We start from the raw sequence: 23,357 nt of genomic DNA, 5'->3' as shown, positions 1-23,357 counted from the left end.
GAGAGCATTTTACTAAACAAGAAGGGGGTATGCTTTGGTTAGGGTCAGAATGTTATTAAAAATGAGAAGATGCTTGAATTCACTTAAAATGTATAATTACCTATTGAACTGTGATGTTTCCACACATGGCAGTAATCTTATATAGGTTTCATGGCTTCTTTAACATCGTGTAGAATGGTCCAGAGCTCAGGAATTTGCTTCTCAAACAATCCCTCCCTCTGTCAGAGCCAAAGGGAGCAGATGCCGGGCAGCTGCAGCTTAAGAGCCCATGACAGATTAAAGGAAAATGTGCAGCTGGCAACAGCTGCTGTCTCTGGGGCCCCACCCTGAGGGAAGCCAGGGGACAGACTGAGGGGAAGGGGCTGGCCAGGTCGCCAGCAGTTGTGGAGTGTGCATCCTGAGACCTGGAGCTGCAGGAGAGACATGATGGTTTACTTCCCGTCAGCACAGCCTCCCCGGCACAGCCCCTCCGTCCCTCCCAGAGTCTCCTGTTGCCAGGCCACCCGCGTGCAACCCTAACCCTAACTGGGGGGCGCAACAAAAAGTAGTGGCCCGATGGCGTTAGTGGACAGCAATTACAAGACTAACAATCATAGTGATGAATATCACACACGTCCTAGTGCTGTCCTTGAAAGAATTCCTTAAAAATGTTGAAGAAGGGTGTGAACTAAGTGGAAGACTTATTTTTATTGATATGAATTTCTTATTAGAATAAAACTTTACAGCCGCAGGACTTTTAAAAGATTTCCTGCTTTAAAGTGTACAATAAAGTTTGTTACATTAATTTTCTTACATACATACCGTATCTCAAGATTGTAAAAAAAATCAAAGTTTCATGTCAGTTTGCTTGTAGTCAGAATTGTGTTGTGTTTGATTTTATATTTATATGAATTAATTTCAGCATTATCAACATAAGACGTTATTTAAATATGAGTTAGAATGAAATACATTTGTAATATAATTTATAGAGCTATAAAAAGTTATTTGACTTCAGAAAAATTTCTGGGAAATAATATCTTTGCTATGTTAAAAAATGTCCCTACAACTCACCACTAGTGTAGAGTAGACTCTGAGTTGCTTTTCTGTCTACAGTGATGGACTTACCAAGTACACGTTTCTTTTTAACTTACAGCACATAATCATTTAAAATTTATAATGACTCATTGAATTGTGATGTTTCCTCCAATGGCAAAATCTTATACAGGTTTCCCTTGCATAGAGAATGAAGGTCTGTGACCTGCAGCCAGCTGGTTAGGGTCTCGTATCTGCAACCCTGGCCTAAACAACCCAGTTTTTACTTAGGGAAAATATGATGGCAATGATGTTTCCAACAATTTGAATCATTTACTCTATTAAATCCAAAACACCAGTAACTATAAGAAACTATATAACCATTATTTTATGTGCCATTCCAAAAAAAAACCAGAAAGAAAAACCCTCTGCCTATAAAACTGACACAGTTCTTTATTGTCACATCGATTATAAGATGCAACCTGACTTTGAGATGTTAAAAATGCGGAGGGAAGAAAGTACATCTTAGAATCAATGAAATATATCTTAGCATATAGTGAAATATTTATTGAGATGTAATTTTTACATATCAGATTTTCTAAAAGCAGGTCACTGGAATATCCTGGTTGTCTTCGTCCTCCTTTTATGGCCTTTTTGTCCTTCCAAAGAGCACCTTCCTACATCGAGCTTTCACCGTCTGGCTGACCCCCTCCCATTCTGCAGGGTTTTCACAGATTTCTTATGGAACACAGAAATCTGTATTCCAACGCAGAAGGAAGGCAATTAAGATGACAAGATTCACCAATCCCTCCTCTCCTTTGTCTTACAGCTGTAGAACAGAACCAGCATTAAAAGCTTCTAGCAACTCTGGAGAGCCTGAGCCATCCATGGCCCAAAAGTAGCGAAAATTCAGAAAATAAACAAGATACCATTAATTCATGCCTTCATCATCTTTTGTCTAGATGATTGCAACTACTTCCTAGCTGATCTTGTCTCTGGCCTCACCCTTTTGTGATTTATCTCCCAGACTTCAGCCAGAGTGATCTCTCTAAGCCACAATCTGTCCATGTCACTTTCCTGCTTACCACCCTTCATTGACCACCTGTAACATTAATGTAGCATAAAAAGGGACTTCTCTGGTGGGGCAGTGGTTACGACTCCACGCTTCCAATGCAGGGGGCACAGGTTCGATCCCTGGTCGGGGAACTAAGATCCCACATGCTGTGTGATGCGGCCAAAAATAAAAAGGTAGCATAAAAAGACGTGTCATGATCTCTAGCATCATCTGTTGCCTGTCTTCTCCAGTAGGAGTAAACGTGCCGTTCCCCACCTCAGTGCCTTTATACGTGATCTCCCTGTGCCTAGAATGCCTCCCTGTTGTCGTTGCCTATAAGTCTCCTATTTCTCTTTCAGCATCTGGTTTAGATTGTCATCTCTTCCTGGAGACCTTCTCAGACACTTCTTCCTCTGTGCCACCTCCAGACAACCCCCTGTGGACTTATCTCTGTTGTGCTTATCACACTGTATAGTAATGTATTTGTTTGTCTGTTATCCTTATTCAACCCTGAGTTCCTTGAGAGCCGACAGTATCTGACAAAATAGCTCTATAAATGTTTAACTAATTAATGTTGTTTTGGATAGCGGTGATCAGTATATGTCTTCCCCACCCCCCTCCATCCCATCGGTCTTCCATGACCTGTCTGTGCTGTACACTGTCAAGGTTGAGAAGAGATAAAAGAACCATTTGCTTCTCTGCATTCTATTTAGCATCAGCGTCCCAGCGAAGCCGACTTTGGCTATTTGATCAACTCTGAGCTGTATCCTATCTGTTTCTTCAAGCTCCTTAGCTGTTTCCCTTTGAAAAAGGACCATTTATTTCAAATAATCTCATCAGATGCTGACATGCTAGGGAACGAATTCTGTTACTGGTCTCTTAGGAAGAGAGATTTGGCTCCAAACTGTTAACGTTTGCTCTAAGAATCAGTTTGTTGTTTTACAGAACTGGCTTTGCCTTATTCGTCTCACTTTCAAAAAGTTTTAATGGTTTTTGATAAGAACTATATAAAATCCAGCCAAAGCAACTCCTTGCTCTTAGATTTTGAAAAGTACAGATCCAATTTTCCATAGTTGTGTTGCTCTGAGATGAAGTTGGCCAGCTGTGTTAATGACCATGTCCAGATATCAGCTGGAGATTCCTGCCAAATTACATCATAACCTAAGTAACAGAGATGATACAACAAAGAAAAAGGCCAAATGGAACATTCCCTCTCATATAAACATGTTGTCCAGTGGGTTGAGATGGGCCAGCCCCCAGCAACATGACTCCAGGTTAGAGCAGACAGTATATAAGTTTAGCTTTCAGGATGGGCACTGCTTGTGAATTTTTATCTGTGTTCTGTGAACTAGCATCATTGACGAGAGGCTTGATTCTGAAATACTGTCTGTATTTTCTCCAGAGTGCTATAAATTCTTGCGTGAAAAGGAATGTATTTGCACACACACACACACACACACACACACACACACACACACCCCACGCCATACACAAGACATTGAAAGGGAGGCTTGCTGCATCCCTGCCCCCTGGTAGCTACTTTAAACTTGGGAGAGTTAGAAATTTTCCAAACCCTTTGTTTTATGTACCAACGAGGTGATTCTTATGGTTCCTAACAAGTGTCTAACCCAGTCAAGTTCTTTCTTTTTCCCCAGCTTGACTGAGATATAATTGACATACAACATTGTGTAGGTTTAATGTATACAATGTGATGATTGCCAGTCAAATTCTTAAGCTACTCTTGTGTTCTGACCCAAGAACTAAAGTTGTTTTTTTTTTTCCTGAATTATTAGAAATGTGAACTTGGAAAAGAGGGAAAATCACTTTGATTTAAAGAACAAGAGACAAACTTCTCAGTCAAGTGAACAATCAATACTTGTAACTTATCCATTCGGAACTTGGAAATGACCCTCACCTCAGATAGGATGAAGCCTCTGCCCTTCTGTGAGAACAGGATGGAAATGCCTATGTTAAGAGTTCCAAAAAATAAAATGGAAAATACACATAAGACAAGGCCTAGATACATCTAGTTTAAGATCTTCTAAAATTGCCAAATTTTCCTTCATAAGCCCTTTCTATCCTTGAAGAAGGAAAAGATTACTTTGAAGGTTTATATCAGTGGAAATTACAGGTAGTTTTAGTTTTGCATATGAGTCAGTTGTGGGTAAATTTGGCCAAGCTCAAAGACAAAATGCCTTAATTTGCACTTAAATGAAGAAAATCACAAGTGACCATTTGATTTGATTTTCAGTTGCTTCCCTGATTAGATACCAACATTTGCAAACTGAAATATCTGCACCTGCCATGTATTATCTTCCTCTGGTTTGTCATTGGAGTAGGTGGCCACAGCAAAGGAAGGACCTGCTGACTACCACATCTGTTTTTCAAGTCTGTGTGGGGAAAAAGGTCTCCATACTCTTTCTTTAAAAGCATAACTCCTGCCATTTTCTAACAGTGTTTACCATCTTCCCTACCTTCATCCATTTAAAACACTGAGTGTACACATTTGAGATCCCTGGTTAAGAAACAAATACATATTTGTTCAAATATGAACTTAGTAGAAAGTATATTGACAAATTCCTCTTACTGCTATTGAAACAGTACTCAAAAGGATGAAATAAGCACTCTTAGAATCCTGTGTATCAGAGATCATAAACAATGGACAGTAGCACAGAAGGAAGAATGTTTATGTTTCTTCCTGCTGTGTGTCCTTTATCCTCGCTATAGCTGTGCTTTATCTGTGACTCCATTATCCTGTATTCAGAAGAAAAGAGCCTTTGTCACACTCCTCTCATCTTTAAGACTATTACTTTGAACAGTTTTGACCCTCCTATGAAAATGGTCACCCATGTACTAGAAACTTCTGTCCCAACTGATGAAAAAAAAGAAAACTGGCCCAAGGCTCTTAGACTGCAATTTCTTTTTTTTCTTTTTCTTTTTTTTTTTACATTTTTAAATATATTTTTATTGTAAATACTCCCTTAAAAGCAATCCAGGAAACTGTCATTTAAGAAATCAACAAAATTAAGACTGCAATTTCTGACTGGTTCTCTGAGTTTAAGGGCCCAGGAGTAGAAATTGGCCAGAGGTGGTTCCTAGCTAACTCTAAAAGACCGTAGTCTGCAAAGACCCTTCTCTCTGCATTCTTACCCATGCACATACCAGTAAAAGGTTTGTAGCTGGGACGAGGTACCAAAAAAGAGAGGGATTAAAAGCAGAGAAGATAGTCTGGGTAGGAAACATGAAACCAAGTAAGTTTGCTCAAAGGTGATTTTTTCAATAAAATTATTATAATTGTCTCCATATATGTAAGTCCTTTTATTTTTCTTCGAAAATTTCCTTCATGGCAGAAGTAGCCAAAATCATCATTCTTGGAGATAAAGTAGCAATTACATTCATCAAACACAGGTGTGCTGCCCTGCTTACCCTAGAGGGCTGGAGAAGGCAAGACCCCCTGTGCTCATTCTGTGCTCTCTGCCCTTAGCCCTGACAGCTGCAGCCGGAAGGGGCAAACTGGAGGTGTGTCGACTACTCCTGGAACAAGGGGCAGCAGTGGCCCAGCCAAACCGCCGAGGGGCAGTGCCCTTATTCAGCACCGTTCGCCAAGGCCACTGGCAGGTAAGCATGTAGCTACTTCCAGTGCCCCAGGCAGGGGTGAGTTCTGGGTGGGAACTTTTTTTTTTTTAACATCTTTATTGGAGTATAATTGCTTTACAATGGTGTGTTAGTTTCTGCTTTATAACAAAGTGAATCAGTTATACATATACATATATCCCCATATCTCCTCCCTCTTGCATCTCCCTCCCTCCCACCCTCCCTATCCCACCCCTCTAGGCAGTCACAAACGACCTAGCTGATCTCCCTGTTCTACGCGGCTGCTTCCCACTAGCTATCTATTTTACGTTTGGTAGTGTATATATGTCCGTGCCACTCTCTCACTTTGTCACAGCTTACCCTTCCCCCTCCCCATATCCTCAAGTCCATGCTCTAGTAGGTCTGTGTCTTTATTCCCATCTTACCCCTAGGTTCTTCATGACCTTTTTTTTTCTTTTTCCTTAGATTCCATATATATGTGTTAGCATACAGTATTTGTTTTTCTCTTTCTGACTTACTTCACTCTGTATGACAGACTCTAGGTCCATCCACCTCACTACAAATAACTCAATTTCGTTTCTTTTTATGGCTGAGTAATATTCCATTGTATATATGTGCCACATCTTCTTTATCCATTCATCTGTTGATGGACACTTAGGTTGCTTCCATGTCCTGGCTATTGTAAATAGAGCTGCAGTGAACATTTTGGTACATGACTCTTTTTGAATTATGGTTTTCTCAGGGTATATGCCCAGTACTGGGATTGCTGGGTCATATGGTAGTTCTATTTTTAGTTTTTTAAGGAACCTCCATACTGTTCTCCATAGTGGCTGTATCAGTTTACATTCCTGGGTGGGAACTTCTCAAGCAGAGGAAAAAAATCACAAAATTTGGGTTATCCAGCAGTCACTGGGTTTGAAGACTTGGGCCTCTGTTATTAATATTCTGGTTAATTGAGAATACATCAGAAAATTAACATTCATACATTCTATATGATACAGATCATTCCCGATGATCTGTATCATATAGAAGGACTAGCTACTTTTGGCCTGGTGGTGCAGCAACCTCCTTCTCACACTTCACAACATCCCCAGGGTCTCTGGAAGGTTCAAACCTCAACAGATCCCTGCTAACCACTTACAGCAGGTGTGCCTCAGACTTGCAAAAAGAAAATGTGGTATTTGTAAATTCTAGTTGTGTGATCTTTCCAGATGTTTGGATTCTGGATAGACGCTAATTTATATATTTAGGATGGAAAAAAAAAGTATATTGGTTATAATCTTTGAAAATGTTTAAGTAGGAAAAAAGTCCTAGGAGCCAAACAGTGCTAAAGAGTTATCAGAGGCTGTATTCTGTATTTACTGTATTCTGCTCAGTTGTAAGTATTCACTGCAGGCAGGTTTGCAACCCCTGGAGGCCAGTAAAATGGCACTGACATAGGTGTTGGCACTTCCATCATGGGGTTGTTTAGTCTACATCTTGGCCTTTGTTATCTTGAATTCTTTTTTACTGAGTGGCTGAGTCAGACGTTTAGAGTTGAATTCTTCTCATTTGGCTGTCCCTGAGACAGTCAGAGATCGAATCCCATGGTGCTAGACCACGCAGGGGGTTCTTGCAGTGGAAAGTTTCTTTAGAGGTGACTAGCGGGGAGTTCTCACAGTGTGGGGGAGGGCGTGCGTGTGTCTGCTCAGCAGCGCTTCCTGGCTGATGGGTCCCTGCTTCTCTGCACTGCAGATTGTTGATCTTTTACTCACCCACGGAGCTGATGTCAACATGGCGGACAAGCAGGGCCGTACTCCCCTGATGATGGCAGCTTCCGAAGGCCACCTGGGAACTGTGGACTTTCTCCTTGCTCAAGGTCAGTCCTCCAATGCCAGAGCTTGATGATCAGTGCCCATAACAACCCAAGGAACTCATGATTTCTGGGGATGGATTCCAAGAGGAGTTGAGAACGGCTATTCTCAAGCCAGTTGGTTAGAAAATGAAAGTCCGTCTCCTCTCTTCTCATATACAGTGGGACCCTTCTAATTCTGACATTCTCTATTTCTTTATGGCTTGAGGGGTTTTTGGTATCCTAATCAAATTTACATAATCTAAGCTCTTTAATCTCCCAAATTTGATTTTTTTTAATGTACACTCAGTAAATGTTCATCTTCCAGGGGTCGTATTTTGACTTGATCAATTGTTTTGTAAGCCTGCACAACTAATATTTTTCTTGTATCCTAAGGAGGCAAATGGAAGTTGAAATGATTGTTGACCATGGGACCCTATTTGAGGAATCAGGGTATTATTACCCTCCTATTGTAATAAATTCCTCTTGACATTTACCAACATTCATATATTCCTGGTGAATGGGAAATAAGTTAAAGGAGACTGTGGTCATACTATCCAAAGCATTCCCTTCAATGGCTCCGACCTCAGTCATCTATACAGAATAGTCGTGAGTGACAGGGGAACGAACCTCTGTAGTAGAAAAGCTCCAGTCTCTGGTGACTCTGCAGTACCATCTAGTGGAGCTCGAGCATTTGCATCAAGCAGGAGGTGGTGTGACTGTGACCAGCTTTTACTCCATTCCAGCAAGCCTCCCCTATGAGTAAACGGGATCTTCTCATCTATAATTAATATCCACAGGTGCACACACTTCAAGAAAAACAAGCTCCTGCAAATCGTGCCCAGGCTGGAGCAGCTGAAGGGTAGTTGATTTAGGAAGAAGACAAGGTTTCTTCTTCTAAGATTTCAAACTACAACTCAGTCAGAGACTTACTGGATCTTTAGCTCTCTCCTGCAAAGATTTGTTTCCACAACCTTAGACTCACAAAACTGGGTCAGAATCAGAGAACTGTTTTCCCCGTGTACAGAGTGGTTCTTGCTTCCCCAATACAAGCCACCAAACAAACCTGGTTTCATGGTATCTATCCTTCTGCTAAGAGGGGGCTGGAGGAGCAAGGGAGATATGCCTAGCTCCTCAGGGTAAAACATGGCAGGAGTAAATGTCCCAGAACAACCTGAGTCTACTGGAAAAGGCAGGACCCCTTCACCACAGATAAGCTGTAGATGACTGCACACAGTCTGCCGTGAGCCCGTAGAAGCTCCTCAGACACAGATCCCAGACATGTGTTCCCTTTACGCTGCAGGCATTCTGGTCTCCGGTCTTGTTACCGTTTCATTCTTTCACACTTAAATCAGAGTTTCTCTCAATCAACAAATCCTACCCAAGTTTATTTAGCCTACGTTATCTGCAAAACACTATGCTAGGAGCTGAGTGATTTTTTAAAATAAATACACTACAATCCATGTCTTCAAAGGGTCTATAATCTGGCAAGGAGGGGATAAAACAAAGATAAGGAACTACCTTAAAAAGCAGAGAATCCTAAGTACTCTGATGATAAAGGTATTTGAGTTAGAACAGGACAGACTTTGAAATTTGAATGGGAAAAATGTTCTATATTCAGGGAGAGGACGTAATGTAAATGAAAGGTCAGAGAGGAGAAACAGTACACAACAGGTTTGGGGAAATATGCAAGTTGTCCAGTGACGTACACGAGGACTGTTGGGAAATAAAATTGGAAATGTATGTGGAAAGGAATTGAAATGGAGCAGATTAAAAGAGTTCGGACTTATCTGAAGGCAGTAGGGAGCCTTTCAAGATTTTTAAAAAGGGAATCAGTGCCAGAGTTGCACTTTAAAAAAAGAAAAAAGAAAACTCACTTTGGCAGTAGTGTGAATAGTAGAGCTGATGAAGGGATTATAGTGGACCTGGGGATCAATTAGGAAGCCATTGTCATTGAGTAGATGAGAGGTAATGCCGAATCCAGGTGCAGTAGCTGTTAGAACAGGAGGGCCAAGTGCAAAATAGATTTTGGATATAAGGGTTGATTACATGCAGGTCGTAAGGACAGATGAGTTGACGGTAACTCCAAAGTTCTAAAATGGATGTTTGGGAGAACTGTGATTCTGTTAACTGTCTGGAGAAGAAAAGAGAGAAGAGGAAGATTTCAAATTGAATTTTCAGAGGAAATTGAATACCTGGTTTTTTTTCATATGTATCTCCTTTTAATTTCTTAAATTCCAGCTTCCCTTATCTTTGTAAAATCAATTTATCTGTAACATACATCCAGAACCTTCTTATCCTGCTTTTTCCACCCCTGAAGACTCTGTCCAGGAAATTTATAGATGTTGCATCTGAGAAAACTCCTTAGATTCTGTCCCATATTCAGGTTCATTCCATGTTAGAGTCAGTGTTTTAGTTGCAAACTACACCATTGTGAAAAGATAACCCACTACATGGATGGCTCTCCTCAGGGTTAGAAGTATCGTACTTTCCAACCCTCCATCCTGTTACGGGAAGCCACAAGGTCTGGTTGTCTGACCTCTAGGGGTACAGAGGTGATAGGCCACATATCTGCTGAGTAGCCCCAGAGCCTGGCTGTGGCAGGTCCTGAGCTTGATCTGACATCTGAATCCTGTCCGGCTGAGGACGCAGCCTGGAAAACGTACTGTGTGTGCAGTAAGTTGATCTCTAATTTAGTTAGTGCGCATGTCATGCCAACTGTGTGGAAAGAGTCATCTTAGGTACTCTTCAAAACTAGCAAGGGAACGACAGGCTCTTTGCCATCCAAGAGCTTACAGTCTAGGCTGAGAACCAAACGTATATTGAAGTTTCGACTAATTACAAAAACAGTATGTCAAGTGTGCTTGCTCCTCACAGGTGAAAATAGAAATGTTGAAGGGAAGAAGATGCAGAATATAAAATAGGCTAAAAGAGTGGGGGTGGGGTTGTTGAAGGCTGACTAGTTTAATTAAACTCCTGATTTCTTTCCTGGCCCGGGCTCAGTCTCTTCCTATGAGTCCGTTTTCCTCCCATTCTAAGGCGGGAGAAGGTGTCCTAGTACTATCATCAATGATAAACCTGTTCTGAGCTCCTTATTTTATGAGAACCTCTCAAGGAGTTTATACCATTAGAAATCGAAGATTTTTGCCAAGTTCAGAAAACATGCACTGAGAATTTATTACAAATAAGCGGGATACATTAAAAAAAAGATTAATAACAGAATAAGGTGACATATGTCAAGCAGGTTGAAGATGAGGTAACAGTGAATGCGAGAAGCTTTTTGGAGACAGGGAGGGTTTTTTTTTTGCGGTATGCGGGCCTCTCACTGTTGTGGCCTCTCCCGTTGGGGAGCACAGGCTCCGGATGCGCAGGCTCAGCGGCCATGGCTCACGGTCCCAGCCACTCCGTGGCATGTGGGATCCTCCCGGACCAGGGCACGAACCCATGTCCCCTGCATCGGGAGGCGGACTCTCAACCACTGTGCCACCAGGGAAGCCCCGACAGGGAGGTTTGAGATGGTTCCTAGAGAACAGGTAGAAGTGAGGTAAGTCATGGGGAGATAAAAGGTATCCACACATGGGGGCAGCATGACCGGAAGTGCGGATACAGGAGTACTTGTGGGAGATTCTAGAGGTGGTGAGCACATCCATTTGGGGCAAAGTTGAGGATTCTCACAGAGGAGTAGTGAAACTTAAGGTTAAACAGTAGGCTTGGGGAGAGATTATGCACAACCCAAGATAGGCTGCCCTGTCAAAGAACTGGACTCTTGTACTGACAGCTTGTTGGAGCAGTTTTGTTAACAGTTTTATCAAAAGACAACTCATATCCCAGAAACATAAGCTGTGCTTTGGCCAAGTGTACACCTTAAATACCAGCTTTCCCTCCTGCTGTGAATTTTCATGTTTCCTCAGCCCTGTATTATGCCTGCTCTTGTAGGTGCCTCCATTGCACTAATGGACAAAGAAGGATTGACAGCCCTCAGCTGGGCTTGTTTGAAGGGTCATCTCTCAGTAGTACGTTCTCTGGTGGATAATGGAGCCGCCACAGACCATGCTGACAAGAATGGCCGCACCCCACTGGATCTGGCAGCTTTCTATGGTGATGCTGAGGTGGTGAGTGCCTTTAACCAAGCCTCAGGGTGGTAAGAATAGGGAAGGTTCTCTATCCACATTGTTATCCGGGGTTGGTGATTCCTGATATAAAGTTCTCAGATCTGTACTTGCTCCAGGGCGGGAACATTGAAAACACCATTAAAGACCAGGAGCATAGGTCTGGCCTGGAATACCATGACTGTCCAGCCTGGCTCAAACCAGTAGTTGAATAAAGGGCAGGCAGCAGCCAGAGCCCTGAGTGGAGCAGTGTGAGCCGTCACACCTGCGTTAACTGTGCTGCTTCGTCCATGTCCTAGGTCCAGTTCCTGGTGGATCACGGGGCCATGATTGAGCACGTTGACTACAGCGGAATGCGCCCTTTGGACAGGGCAGTGGGGTGCCGGAACACTTCTGTTGTTGTCACTCTTCTGAAGAAAGGAGCCAAGATAGGTAGGAAAAAGGAAGAAGGTGCTGGCCATCTGTGCCCAGGGGCCAGACTGGTCCGGCGGTCTGGCTGCCCTGGGTGTGTGGTGTGCGTGTATGTAGTTTCCCCTCTGCCCTGGCCCAGTTATTGTCCAAGTGAACAGAAGGCTCTTGGCCCAGAGAAAGCACCATCTGAGCCATGGTCTACACTACCCTGTGTCCAAAATCACACGGTTATCTGCCGTGCCCCGAGTAGCCTTAGCCAGGAGGCTGCTCCGACCTTAAGCACATCTCAGCGCTGACGCCTCGGTAGCAGCCCCGCCCTGTGAGCATCCTGGATCCCTGCACCGCCACAGCCTTCGCTTTCCCTTGCTCTGTATGTGCTTTGGACTCTCGAGTCCCTGCGGCTGCTGTCCCATCCACTCCCAATCCCTCAGGCCTGTAGACAAGGGTTGGCTGATATGCTGGCTTTTTTGCTGCCTGCCTCTCACCGCTGCTTTTTCCTTCTTTTTTTATTTTTTTTTTTCACCTTCATCCATTTTTTTTTCCTCTCCTACAACTTTTTGTTTTCTCCTTTCTTTGAAGGTTGTCAGACGTTACCGAGTCGCCCACGAGGTATATTTCACCGCTGTCAGCATCAGGCGTGGTCTGATGGCTTGGTCAGCTTTGCCTTCTCCTCTTTGATTTAGCCTGCATGAGTTCCCTACACCTCTAATCTTTTAATTTACTTCACCTTAAAAGAAGATTTTTTTTAATGACTGTTGTAGAGAATAACTTGAACTTTTGATAACTAACCCTGAAAAGCCTAGTTGGTAAATAATTCAGGCATCCGTAAACTAATCGAGTTAACCTTTTCTTTCTCTTTGTGGGTAAAGTGGTCCTCGGTCATGTTGGCTTGTTTCACATTGGAACCGTGCTCCTGGTTCAGCATGAATCCCAGGAGTCCTATTCAGTACTTACAAATTAGGGGAGCCTTTAGAGTCTTTCATGGTTTCCCTTCTGCAAAGAACGTATTTAAAAATTGAGACTAAACAGCTGGGGCTCTTGAGTCCCAGATTCTGAAATAAATTACCCTTTTTAGATTTTTAAAATCTTATGGTGACATTTAATGTAAACCCTTTCTCCCAATTTCCTTATTTAAAATAACTCCAAAATAAGCCATCGCCTGCCCAAATACAACACGCAGGCTTTGCTGCCCTCCAGTGGTGCAAACTCAGACAGTTCAAACACTCTTATTTTAAGGTGAATACAAATCCAGCGCAGCTTCTTGGCAGTGGGAGCTACTAAGACACTCCCAGTTCTAAAAGATGAGGCCATTGTTGTGGAGCAAGTTGTTCTCTCAGCAGAAATTCCCCAAGGGTGTTTTTTTCACCTAGCTTCCTACCACCCTTACATTGTATGAGTTTTTTACCCATCATGCATCCTGTACACTACAGGTCCAGCCACATGGGCGATGGCCACCTCCAAACCGGACATCATGATCATCCTGCTAAGCAAGCTGATGGAAGAGGGGGACATGTTTTATAAGGTGAGCGGAGGCAGGAGCCGCTGGCTGTTCTCTACTTGGAGGATCTCCCGAAGTCTCGGCAGGTCTCACCCTTGGTTCTAGAGGCAAGGCCGTCCGTCGGTGGTGGGCTCATAAGCTGAGGACCCCAGGTTTTTGCTCTCTCAACAAGAGGGCAAGAGCAGCCTGCACGTGCCTGCGGCTGGTGAACCTAAAGACCTAGTTTTACCTGGTCACTAATAGGCAGGCACGTAGATTCTACACGGAATCTGTTCATTGGAGCCTGGAAACCATGGGACAAGTAAAAGAAACCTTCTATAGTACAGATACTTCCAGTCTGCGGGAAAGAGGCATCAGTCTTAGCTTTTAGATTTCATATATGTGTAGATTTAAAAATCTGTAGTAATAATAGCTGATCAGCACCCCTGAGGAAGAAAATGAAACCAAGACAAATAGCAATTACAAGATTTACTTGAAATGACAACAAAAAAGGTATGAAGTCTTCTTGTACTCACAGTTCAAGCTGAAGGCTCCATATCCCTAACACACACAAACTCCCATGGGCTGCAGGAAGTCCCTTAAGAACTTCCCATGTCAGAGTTATCTCATTGTGTTAAGATTAGCTGAATCTTCTTCTCCTAAAGTAAATACAAATCCGGCCCAGCTTTCGGCAGCAGGTGTCACTGAGACCTGCCCAGGCCCAAAGATGAGGAAATGACTGTGATGCACGTCACTTCCGCCCTGTGTAAGGAGGATACAGAGCTCCTGGGAGTCCAGCTGTATTTCCCAAAGACCCTTTGAGTGAGAGTTATTGTAATCTAGGACTCTTAGGCTTCTAGGAAACTTGAGTTCTGACCCAGCCATGATTTTACATGACTTCAAAGAAGGGCCTCTCAGGGTGTCATGTTTATGGACTCGAGAGTGGCACTGCTGTCAAGAATCTCAGCCCTGTTCATAACATAACTTGTGGCACCCTAAGACAAGGAGTCCTACCTCCTAAACAGGCAGAGCTCCTCCTGCTCCTACCCAGAATTCTGCCTTGGAAGACTCCCAGGTCTATCCTCAGTGAAAGCGTCTAAAGAGAAAATAAAAGATCAGGATCCCTGGTTGGAGTTGCAACTATACAGACAGAATGGAGTGGATAAAGGGCAGCTAACAGAGTGTGAGATGCCTCCTGCATCATTCTGGGCTCAGCTTACAGATTTTCAGATGCAAAATGTAAGAAAAATTCAGGGCCCCTGTGATCCGTTCCCTAGATGGGTCACAGATTTACCTCATCTTGGAAAATCCCTCTGACATAGATGGAATCACAAATTCTAAATTTCACTTGTCTACCACCACCCTACCCCATGCCTTTTCGAAAAACAGGGGAAGACTCATTGATATTCTTTTATGCCATGAGATTAGGGGAGCAACAGCTAGACTGCTTTAGCTCCCACATCCTTTGTGAGGAGGAGAATGGCCTCTTGTAGAGGACTGGCAAGGTGGAACAAAAAGAATTTCCAGATAAGACAAATGTAAAGAAGTAGTAATAACCTTGGAGTGATTGGGACTGGGGAATGCCATGTGTCCTATAGGGAGATCAGGTCGGGAAAAACCTCCTTTGAAATGAACAAGGTCAGTTCCTTGGGAGTCCAGTTGGGAAGCTGGGGTCCCAGGCCTTTCATACGCCAAGACTTTGTTTCTCTGGCTTGTATCTTGGGAATCCCCTTCGTCACCCCTCACCTGCCAGGTGAGCTTCCAGTAGAAAAGACTGGACCCTTCTGCTCTCACCGTCAGGGCTGGTGTTGGGAGGGCTAACCCTTAGTAGTAACTGCAGAGAGAGGAAGGGAGTGGGGGCAAACCTCGTCAGCTGCTCAGCAGACCGACAGTGTGTTTTGCTATCTTGTGCTCCCGCTAGAAAGGGAAAGTAAAGGAAGCTGCCCAGCGCTACCAGTACGCTCTGAAGAAATTCCCTAGAGAAGGGTTTGGTGAGGACTTGAAAACCTTCCGGGAACTAAAAGTGTCTCTCCTCCTCAACCTCTCTCGATGTCGCAGGAAAATGAACGTAAGTCCCTCTCATCCCAGCTCCTTTCTGCAGTACTGGAAGTTGACGGTCCGTGTCATGCACTGGCTTTTACCAGGCCCCTGAAATCCTTGTCTGCCCCATTTGGAACTTGGTTGTCCTTCACAGAGCACTGACATTTGCAATTTGAAAGAAATCAAGTCTAAGTACAATCCGTACCTCAAACTATAAAAAAGTTAATCCTGTGGGCACTTTGTAGCTTTCTGAATTTTCCTGATTCCTGCTGAAAGTGATTGGAACGCCATCATCATCCCGCCCTGCCCCCAGGTCAGTTTTCTGGTCTTTGGGAAAATGTGAGAGCAGTGGTCACTGGAACTCCGGATGCAATTAGATACAAATTTTAGTCATTCCCTTCCTTACTGGTAGACCCCCTAGTCATCTAAGGAAGGGCTGGAAAGAGGGCCCAGGACCATGAACTTCAAGATTTAATTTCTAAGGCTAATCTTCAACTTTTCACTTCTTTCTTCGTCCTTTTATTCTAACATGATATGTCCCTTCTTGTCACAGAGGGAGTCTTAGAACTCCTCCTGGTCCTTTATTATCCCCTAAATAGTCCTTGGTCCTTCTTGCCTGCCTTGCAGATACAGCCTCTGATGCCCTCAGGCACTGCTCCCTTGACCTGCAGACACTCCTGGGCCAAGAACCCTCTCTCAGATCCTGGGAATAGCCAGGATCATGTCAGGCATCTCTGACATCCACTAGCCTGAGGTCTCATGGTTGCTCAGGAGATAAAAATAATCCAAGCCAAACAGGAATGTTTGAATAAAGGGATAGAGAACTCAGGTGTACAGAAGTGAGCTTTCAGCCTCGGTAGCAACAGATCTGCTGTCGGTTCTGGAAAAGTGACCTTTATATCATCCATCTTTAGATGGCAATGAAAAGAGCACCCTGATACGTAGACGTGGGTATCTCAGAGGGCACAGTGATGCCCGAAGAGGCAGAGTTTTCCCAGGTGCTGAGGAGAGTGGGGACGTGGGAGAGATTCTCCGGGAAAGGTAGTGAGGTTCTTACGTGAAACAGAAGAAACGGCAGCGAGGGTCTCCTCCAGCTCCAGTTAGTAAGGGTTAGACAAAGCTCTGAAGCTGCTGCCAACCTGCTGGCTGCCTTTTTGCCTCACAAATAGTCTGCTTCTTAAAAATACTCTATAATCTTCCCAGAAATAATGATTGTCCCAAAAGAAAAAATTAAGGGGAAAGTTTGAAACAGTAGAGCTGGAAGCCGATGCTATAAAATAGAACACTTCCTCTCTAGCTCCACGTTGGATCAGAAACAGTTAATCACCTCCCAGGACCACCTGAAGTCTGTCGTCCTATGTAGAAAGTTGCCCATTAATTTTTTTTCTTGCAACTTTACCTCCACCCCAGGGCCTTTGTTCTGCCTTAGGACTCACAAGTTTAACCAGAGGCTACTGTGCTGTACTATGGCTTTGATAGTAAAAGAGGAGAAAACCTTCCCCTTTAGTTTAGTATGTAAGGGTGTCTTGAAGACTATGGCTTCGTTTCCCTGGTTCCTGTTCCCAGGGCTTCTCAGAATGAGGACAGATGGGACCGTGTTCCTCCAGGCAGCCTCAGTGATTAAGAGATGAGGTGACAGCACAGGCCCCAGTGACAGCCAGTCTTCTCTCTTGTTATTTAAATTTTAAATGTTTCCTAAGTAAGGAACAAGTTAAGAGAAGGAGCAGGCCAGAGAAGCCTCTATGAAACAGAATGGAAACTACCGTTCATTGAGCATCTCCTGTGTGCCAGGGACTGTGTATGGAGCTTTCAAATGCTTTATTGCTCTTAATCCTACCTGGGAGGTCCGTATGGATAAGAAAACACACAACAGACCCCGAGGGCTTACAAAGCAGAGCAGAGAATCGAACGCAAGCCTGTCTGACATCCCTCCTCCATCCCGTCTCCATAGCCAGTCATTTCTTTTTTACACAAATCCCATCTTCCTAGACTTATTTCTCATCCCTTTAAAGCCAAGGAATAGTGGGTGCGGCAGGAAGGTGGGGGGTAGGATGAGGGTACACACGAGGCGTCGACATGTGTGTTTGCCTCATATACGCGTGTGCAACAAGAGTTCGGGTTTCCAACTTCAAGAGCTTCAGTGGGTTGACATTTGGCTTCTGGACCAGAAAGAACTATGTTGCAAAGGCAGAAAGAGGACAAGTTAAAAATATTTTCATACTTTTGGGCAGATGAATTCCTGTGAGCCATTGCAGGGCCACACAGGGCAAAAGACAGAAGGAACTTTCAGTCTGGGCCACGTGGCTAGAGCCATGCCAGGCATGTCAAGAATCCCAGGTGTTCCGTCCATAAATGTCAAAGAAATGTACATATAATCTGTTTTATTCCCAAGATGTCTATTTTTCATATCTCTTCAATGACTCATTTGCACACCTATTGTAATGACAGGATTTTGGAATGGCGGAGGAATTTGCTACTAAGGCCCTGGAGCTGAAACCGAAATCTTATGAAGCTTACTATGCAAGAGCAAGGGCAAAACGCAGCAGCAGGTGAGGAGAGAGAGAGAGAGGGTGAGAAGCAAGAGCTCTCTTTTCTGAAAATCTGGCCAAGGCAACGTAGACCGTCCTGGGGCATATCGGACAGACCCATATGTCTGTCCCTGAGGACTCGCAGGACCAAGCTTTGGGGATGGCTCCCATCGCACAGAACGCATCGTACAGATGGCACCTCTTTGGGGCTGTGGAGATCTAGAGCATTTTACTTTGGGAGAAAACTGCCTTTTCATTGTTGGAGAATGGCACCTTCTTCCAAGAAGCCTCTGCCATATCTCAGTCGCTTTTTAACCCCCAAAGCAGATAGCGTAGAGACACTGGTGGCTTAAGAAGAGGTCACTTGAGCAAAATATCCTCCCAGCCCTTTTAGAGGGGAAAGTAGGATGGGTCATATATCACAGGCCCCTCTTTCTTTTCTTACAGGCCTTTGGGAGATTCCCTGGATCATTTAGTCTTCCTCCTGGGGCTCTCCTCAAGTCTGGTGGCATCAAGCCTCCTTCTCCCATACCCACCCCTCCCAGCACCACACCACACATGCATGGAGACAGGAGGTCCTGCTGCCAGGACTGAGAGGGCCCAAGAGAAACCCCATCTCTCATGCCCCATCTGCTGTGGTTTGGCCAGTGGGCAGGAAAGGCTCCAGAAAGATCTAGAAACTGCCATCAGTGATCTTTAGATAACTTGTCACTGTCCTTAATGCCTCCTGCCCGGCACCCTGCCCTTCTCCCCAACTCTGCCTGTAAAAGAACTGCTTCAGGTTCACAGCTATGACCAGGGGGCATGTGGTCCTGAAAATCAAACCCAGGTTAAGTCTAGTGATGACGGTGGCAGTGATCTTAGTCTTAATTAGCTGGGGCAACAGAGTTCTTACAGAAGCTTGACTGTCAAATTCTCTTTCCCCTTGGATTATTCCTTCCCCACAAGGCCAATTGCCCCTTTTCTGGGCAAGGTTAATAGAGAGGATGGGAGTATCTCTGACTGTTTGTGTCCTTATCTGTAGACTAGAATCTGAGTTTTCTAGTCAGCAAGCCTAATACCTGCCCAGCTTTGATGTAGCAGAATGGAGGAGCCGCAGTGCTGTGGGGCGAGGGGTAGAAAGGGCAGAGGACAGGGTTCTTGCCTAGGATGGAACAGGCCTGGAAATTGGAGCTAAAATATAAAGAAAAAATTCTGCTGGATCAGCAAGATTTTAAATATTGTAGTTACTGTTTTGTCCCTAAGCTAATTGACAGTGGCCCTGTAAATGACAACCCCACCCAACCCTCTACTACCTGGTGTGCATTTGGACACTGAGAGAAACTTCCTGAAGGGCCTCGCTGGACTGACACAATGGGGACATTTCTCCACGGATCCCAGAGAGGCCAGAGGGAAGATGGAGGCTGAACTGGCTAGGGAATCATTCTGGACTCTTCTGGAATGACAGCCTACCTATTTCCTTCCTTACAAATCAGACGAAACCAAAGCCCCCCAGATGCCCCCAGACGCTAACAGTTCTCTGAAACAGTGACCGTGTGCTCAGCTCTTGGTGGTTCCTGTTGATTCAGAATAACTCCAGTTCCTGTGTTTACATTTTGTCAAGCAGACAGTTTGCAGCGGCCTTAGAGGACCTGAACGAGGCCATCAAGCTGTGTCCAAACAACCGTGAGATCCAGCGACTCCTGCTGAGAGTGGGGGAGGAGTGTCGGCAGATGCAGCAACAGCCGGCGGCCGCACAGCAGCAGTTACCGGAGGAAGCAGAACCCGAACCCCCGCGTGAAGATATCTACTCTGTGCAGGACATACTCGAGGAGGAGTTCTTGGAACAGGATGTTGAGAATGTGTCCATCGGCCTCCAGACGGAGGCTCGGCCCAGCCAGGGGCTCCCGATAATCCAGAGCCCGCCCTCCTCCCCGGCCCACCGTGACGCGGCCTACATCTCCAGCTCGCCTCTCGGCTCTCATCAGGTTTTTGACTTCCGGTCCAGTAGTTCTGTAGGTTCTCCCACTAGGCAGAGCTTTCAGTCCACCTCACCTGCTCTTTCTCCGACTCACCAGAACTCACATTACAGGCCTAGTCCCCCGCATACTTCCCCAGCTCATCAGGGAGGATCTTACCGCTTCAGCCCCCCTCCTGTGGGAGGGCAGGGCAAGGAATACCCGAGCCCTCCCCCGTCCCCTCTCCGCAGAGGCCCTCAGTATCGGGCCAGCCCTCCAGCGGAAAGCATGAGTGTCTATAGATCCCAGTCAGGCTCCCCCGTGCGCTATCAGCAAGAAACAAATGTTAGTCAGCTTCCTGGCAGACCGACATCTCCATTATCCAAGATGGCCCAGCGGCCCTACCAGATGCCCCAGCTTCCTGTGGCAGTGCCCCAGCAAGGGCTCAGGCTCCAGCCGGCCAAAGCGCAGATTGTGAGAAGCAACCAGCCCAGCTCAGCAGTTCATTCGAGCACTGTCATCTCCACAGGGGCCTATGGCCAAGTGGCCCATTCGATGGCTGGTAAATACCAGTCTTCACAAGGAGACATAGGAGTAAGTCAGAGCCGGTTGGTTTATCAAGGGTCAATCGGGGGGATTGTAGGGGATGGGAGACCCGTGCAGCACGTGCAGGCCAGCCTGAGTGCAGGCGCCATCTGTCAGCACGGAGGGTTGACCAAAGAAGACCTTCCCCAGCGACCTTCCTCCGCCTATCGAGGTGGCATGAGATACAGCCAGACACCACAGATTGGGCGTAGCCAGTCCGCATCCTATTACCCAGTCTGTCACTCAAAACTAGATCTGGAGCGTTCCTCCAGCCAACTAGGTTCCCCCGATGTGTCACATTTAATCAGAAGACCTATTAGTGTCAACCCTAATGAGATCAAACCCCACCCACCAACTCCCAGGCCACTGCTGCACTCCCAAAGCGTAGGCCTTCGTTTCTCTCCATCTAGCAATAGTATCTCATCCGCCTCCAACCTAACTCCTACCTTCCGGCCATCTTCCTCAATTCAACAAATGGAGATCCCACTGAAACCGGCATACGATAGGTCATGTGACGAGCTGTCGCCAGTGTCTCCCACTCAGGGAGGTTACCCTAGTGAGCCCACCCGATCCAGGACCACACCATTCATGGGGATCATAGATAAAACAGCCCGGACTCAACAGTACCCCCACCTTCACCAGCAGAATCGGACCTGGGCAGTGTCATCAGTGGATACCGTTCTCAGCCCTACGTCTCCAGGCAACCTGCCTCAGCCTGAGTCCTTCAGCCCACCGTCATCCATCAGCAACATTGCCTTTTATAACAAAACCAACAATGCACAGAACGGCCACTTGCTGGAGGACGATTACTACAGCCCCCATGGGATGCTGGCTAACGGGTCGCGCGGAGACCTGCTGGAGAGAGTTAGCCAGGCCTCCTCGTACCCCGACGTGAAGGTGGCTCGGACCCTCCCTGTGGCTCAGGCGTACCAGGACAACCTGCACAGGCAGCTGTCCCGGGACTCTCGACATGGGCAGACGTCCCCTATCAAACCAAAGAGACCATTTGTGGAGTCTAATGTTTAAAAGACGTGTGTTGGAGTGAGACCCCTATGTGTTCACTGCACATTTTCAGGCTTGGTTTCCACATTCGAGGTAGTTCTCTGGCTTAATTTCTCATGCAGTTTCCGCGTGGTGTTCAGAGGTGGCAGCCCACATGCCGAAATCCTTTGCATGCAGCCAACTGGGAAGCTGGCCTCCGGGGAGCCAGGACTTGGGTTTCTTTTGTCTGTACCCTAGCCACACGCTCTCTCCCTCTCTTCAGATGCCAACGAGGAGATTGTTGTGCCGTGGGCTTTAACCCAGGGAGATCAGACACACTGGTCAGCTTTTTCCAGGAAACAATCGCTTTCACTGATGTTCTTGTTGTGTAAAACGTCTTTCTCCTTTTTTTACAAAAATAAGATGTTCTTGTTCGTTTTCTTCTAGGAACTTTAGAAAGAGTGTGATGCCCCTTTGCCTCTGCATTCTTATCCAGTGTTATCCAAATAGCAGCCCCAGTGCATTCTTGTGCCATGGTCTCCTCCCCTGGACCGCCAGCTCCCTGCAGCCATCCGGTCTAGAATGTTCATTTAGATTATCGCTGGTCTTCCTCTGGGGGTAAAGGATCAAGGAGAAAGAGAAGAAATAAGAAAGCACCAATGCAGTTATTCGAAATGTCACTACATGGATTTCCCAAGAGGCATTTTAGGAACATTGAGAAAACAACCAGCCCTTTAAATATTTCAGTCAGCCGAGGAAATTGGATGAGAATCATGCATACTTTTAAATAATTCACTGAGTTATTCTTTGTTTTTAGCCAAATTAACCGTTAAAAGCGACCGATTTTCCATGGGTGGGGGAGAGAATAAATAAATACATAGAGAGCGAGCCTGTTCTGGATTCTCAGTGAAAGGCTGTAGAAAGTCTGTCTTGGAGAAATCTACTTTTTGGGTTCTGATACGTCACTGAGCATCGTATTCCTCCAAAAGCATCCTCTTCCCGGAGGTTGCCTGGTGTAGTAATCCTGTTAAGTTGGATCTTTGCCTAGAGCCAGATTTTGTTCTACTGGCCCTCTTTTTGTTTTTTTTTTAAACCCAGATGGTATAGTGAAGAATTGGTTTTGGGGGAAGGAAGTTGAATTCTCTGGGGACGGTAAGACTTATTCCCAGAGCTTGCACCCAGGGCCATTGCATTCCATGGCAAATGTTGTCTAACTCCATTTCAAGATCTATTGTTTCATTATCTATTATTACAGGAATTGTTTACTCTTTTCTTTTTCTAGGTAGGAGTGTTTGGGGAGTGATATTTAAAAGCCAGGCACGGCAAAGTGTTTCCGGGTGAAGAAAGACCCCTTTCAGCCCTGGGTAGGAGCACATAAGGTAGACAGCAAGTCTTCTGATCCAGTCACCCTCCAGACATCTCCTGTGTCTAGTGGCCCTTTGCTAACCGGTCCTTTGAGTGACTGAGGCCAGCATGAGAGGGACGGCAAGAACACTGAAATCGAAGCCTTAGCACAGGCCTGGTAGCGACTGCACATCAGCTCTTAAAGTTAACAAACTAAACAACTAAAAGTAAACAAAAGAGAATTCGGTCACTGTTACCAGGAATCATTCTGCTCTTGTTGGTAAAGGGCTACAGGAAGGGAGGTTTCCTGAATAAAAATCCAGATGTGACCAGACCTGTTTGTAATAGTGTCCTCTGAAAGAATCGTTAAGACATGGGGAGCATGAAGCTGAAATCAGAAACACTTCTTTACTAACTTAGATTCTGCCAAATAGATGAACCCCTCCACCCCCAAG

The 23,357-nt window shown here is 45.3% G+C and overlaps 1 protein-coding gene across 3 annotated transcripts in view; it reads left to right on the top strand.

Annotated features, from left to right (window-relative positions):
* TANC2 (tetratricopeptide repeat, ankyrin repeat and coiled-coil containing 2) overlaps positions 1-21,603 on the top strand; it is a 324,057-nt gene extending 302,454 nt beyond the window's left edge. For 2 of the 3 annotated variants that reach the window (XM_065896562.1, XM_065896561.1), the window contains 9 exons: positions 5,550-5,683; positions 7,394-7,517; positions 11,427-11,602; positions 11,899-12,031; positions 12,590-12,619; positions 13,441-13,532; positions 15,409-15,555; positions 17,976-18,076; positions 19,662-21,603. In XM_065896562.1, the coding sequence (XP_065752634.1) occupies positions 5,550-5,683; positions 7,394-7,517; positions 11,427-11,602; positions 11,899-12,031; positions 12,590-12,619; positions 13,441-13,532; positions 15,409-15,555; positions 17,976-18,076; positions 19,662-21,603 (2,879 nt within the window). The remainder of the gene's footprint in view (positions 1-5,549; positions 5,684-7,393; positions 7,518-11,426; positions 11,603-11,898; positions 12,032-12,589; positions 12,620-13,440; positions 13,533-15,408; positions 15,556-17,975; positions 18,077-19,661) is intronic. The other variant, XM_065896563.1, reaches the window with a different exon arrangement.
* Positions 21,604-23,357: the final 1,754 nt, after the last annotated feature.

Source organism: Phocoena phocoena, chromosome 19 (assembly GCF_963924675.1).
Source record: "Phocoena phocoena chromosome 19, mPhoPho1.1, whole genome shotgun sequence".
NCBI lineage: Eukaryota > Metazoa > Chordata > Mammalia > Artiodactyla > Phocoenidae > Phocoena > Phocoena phocoena.
This window is presented reverse-complemented; position numbering and strand designations above follow the sequence as displayed.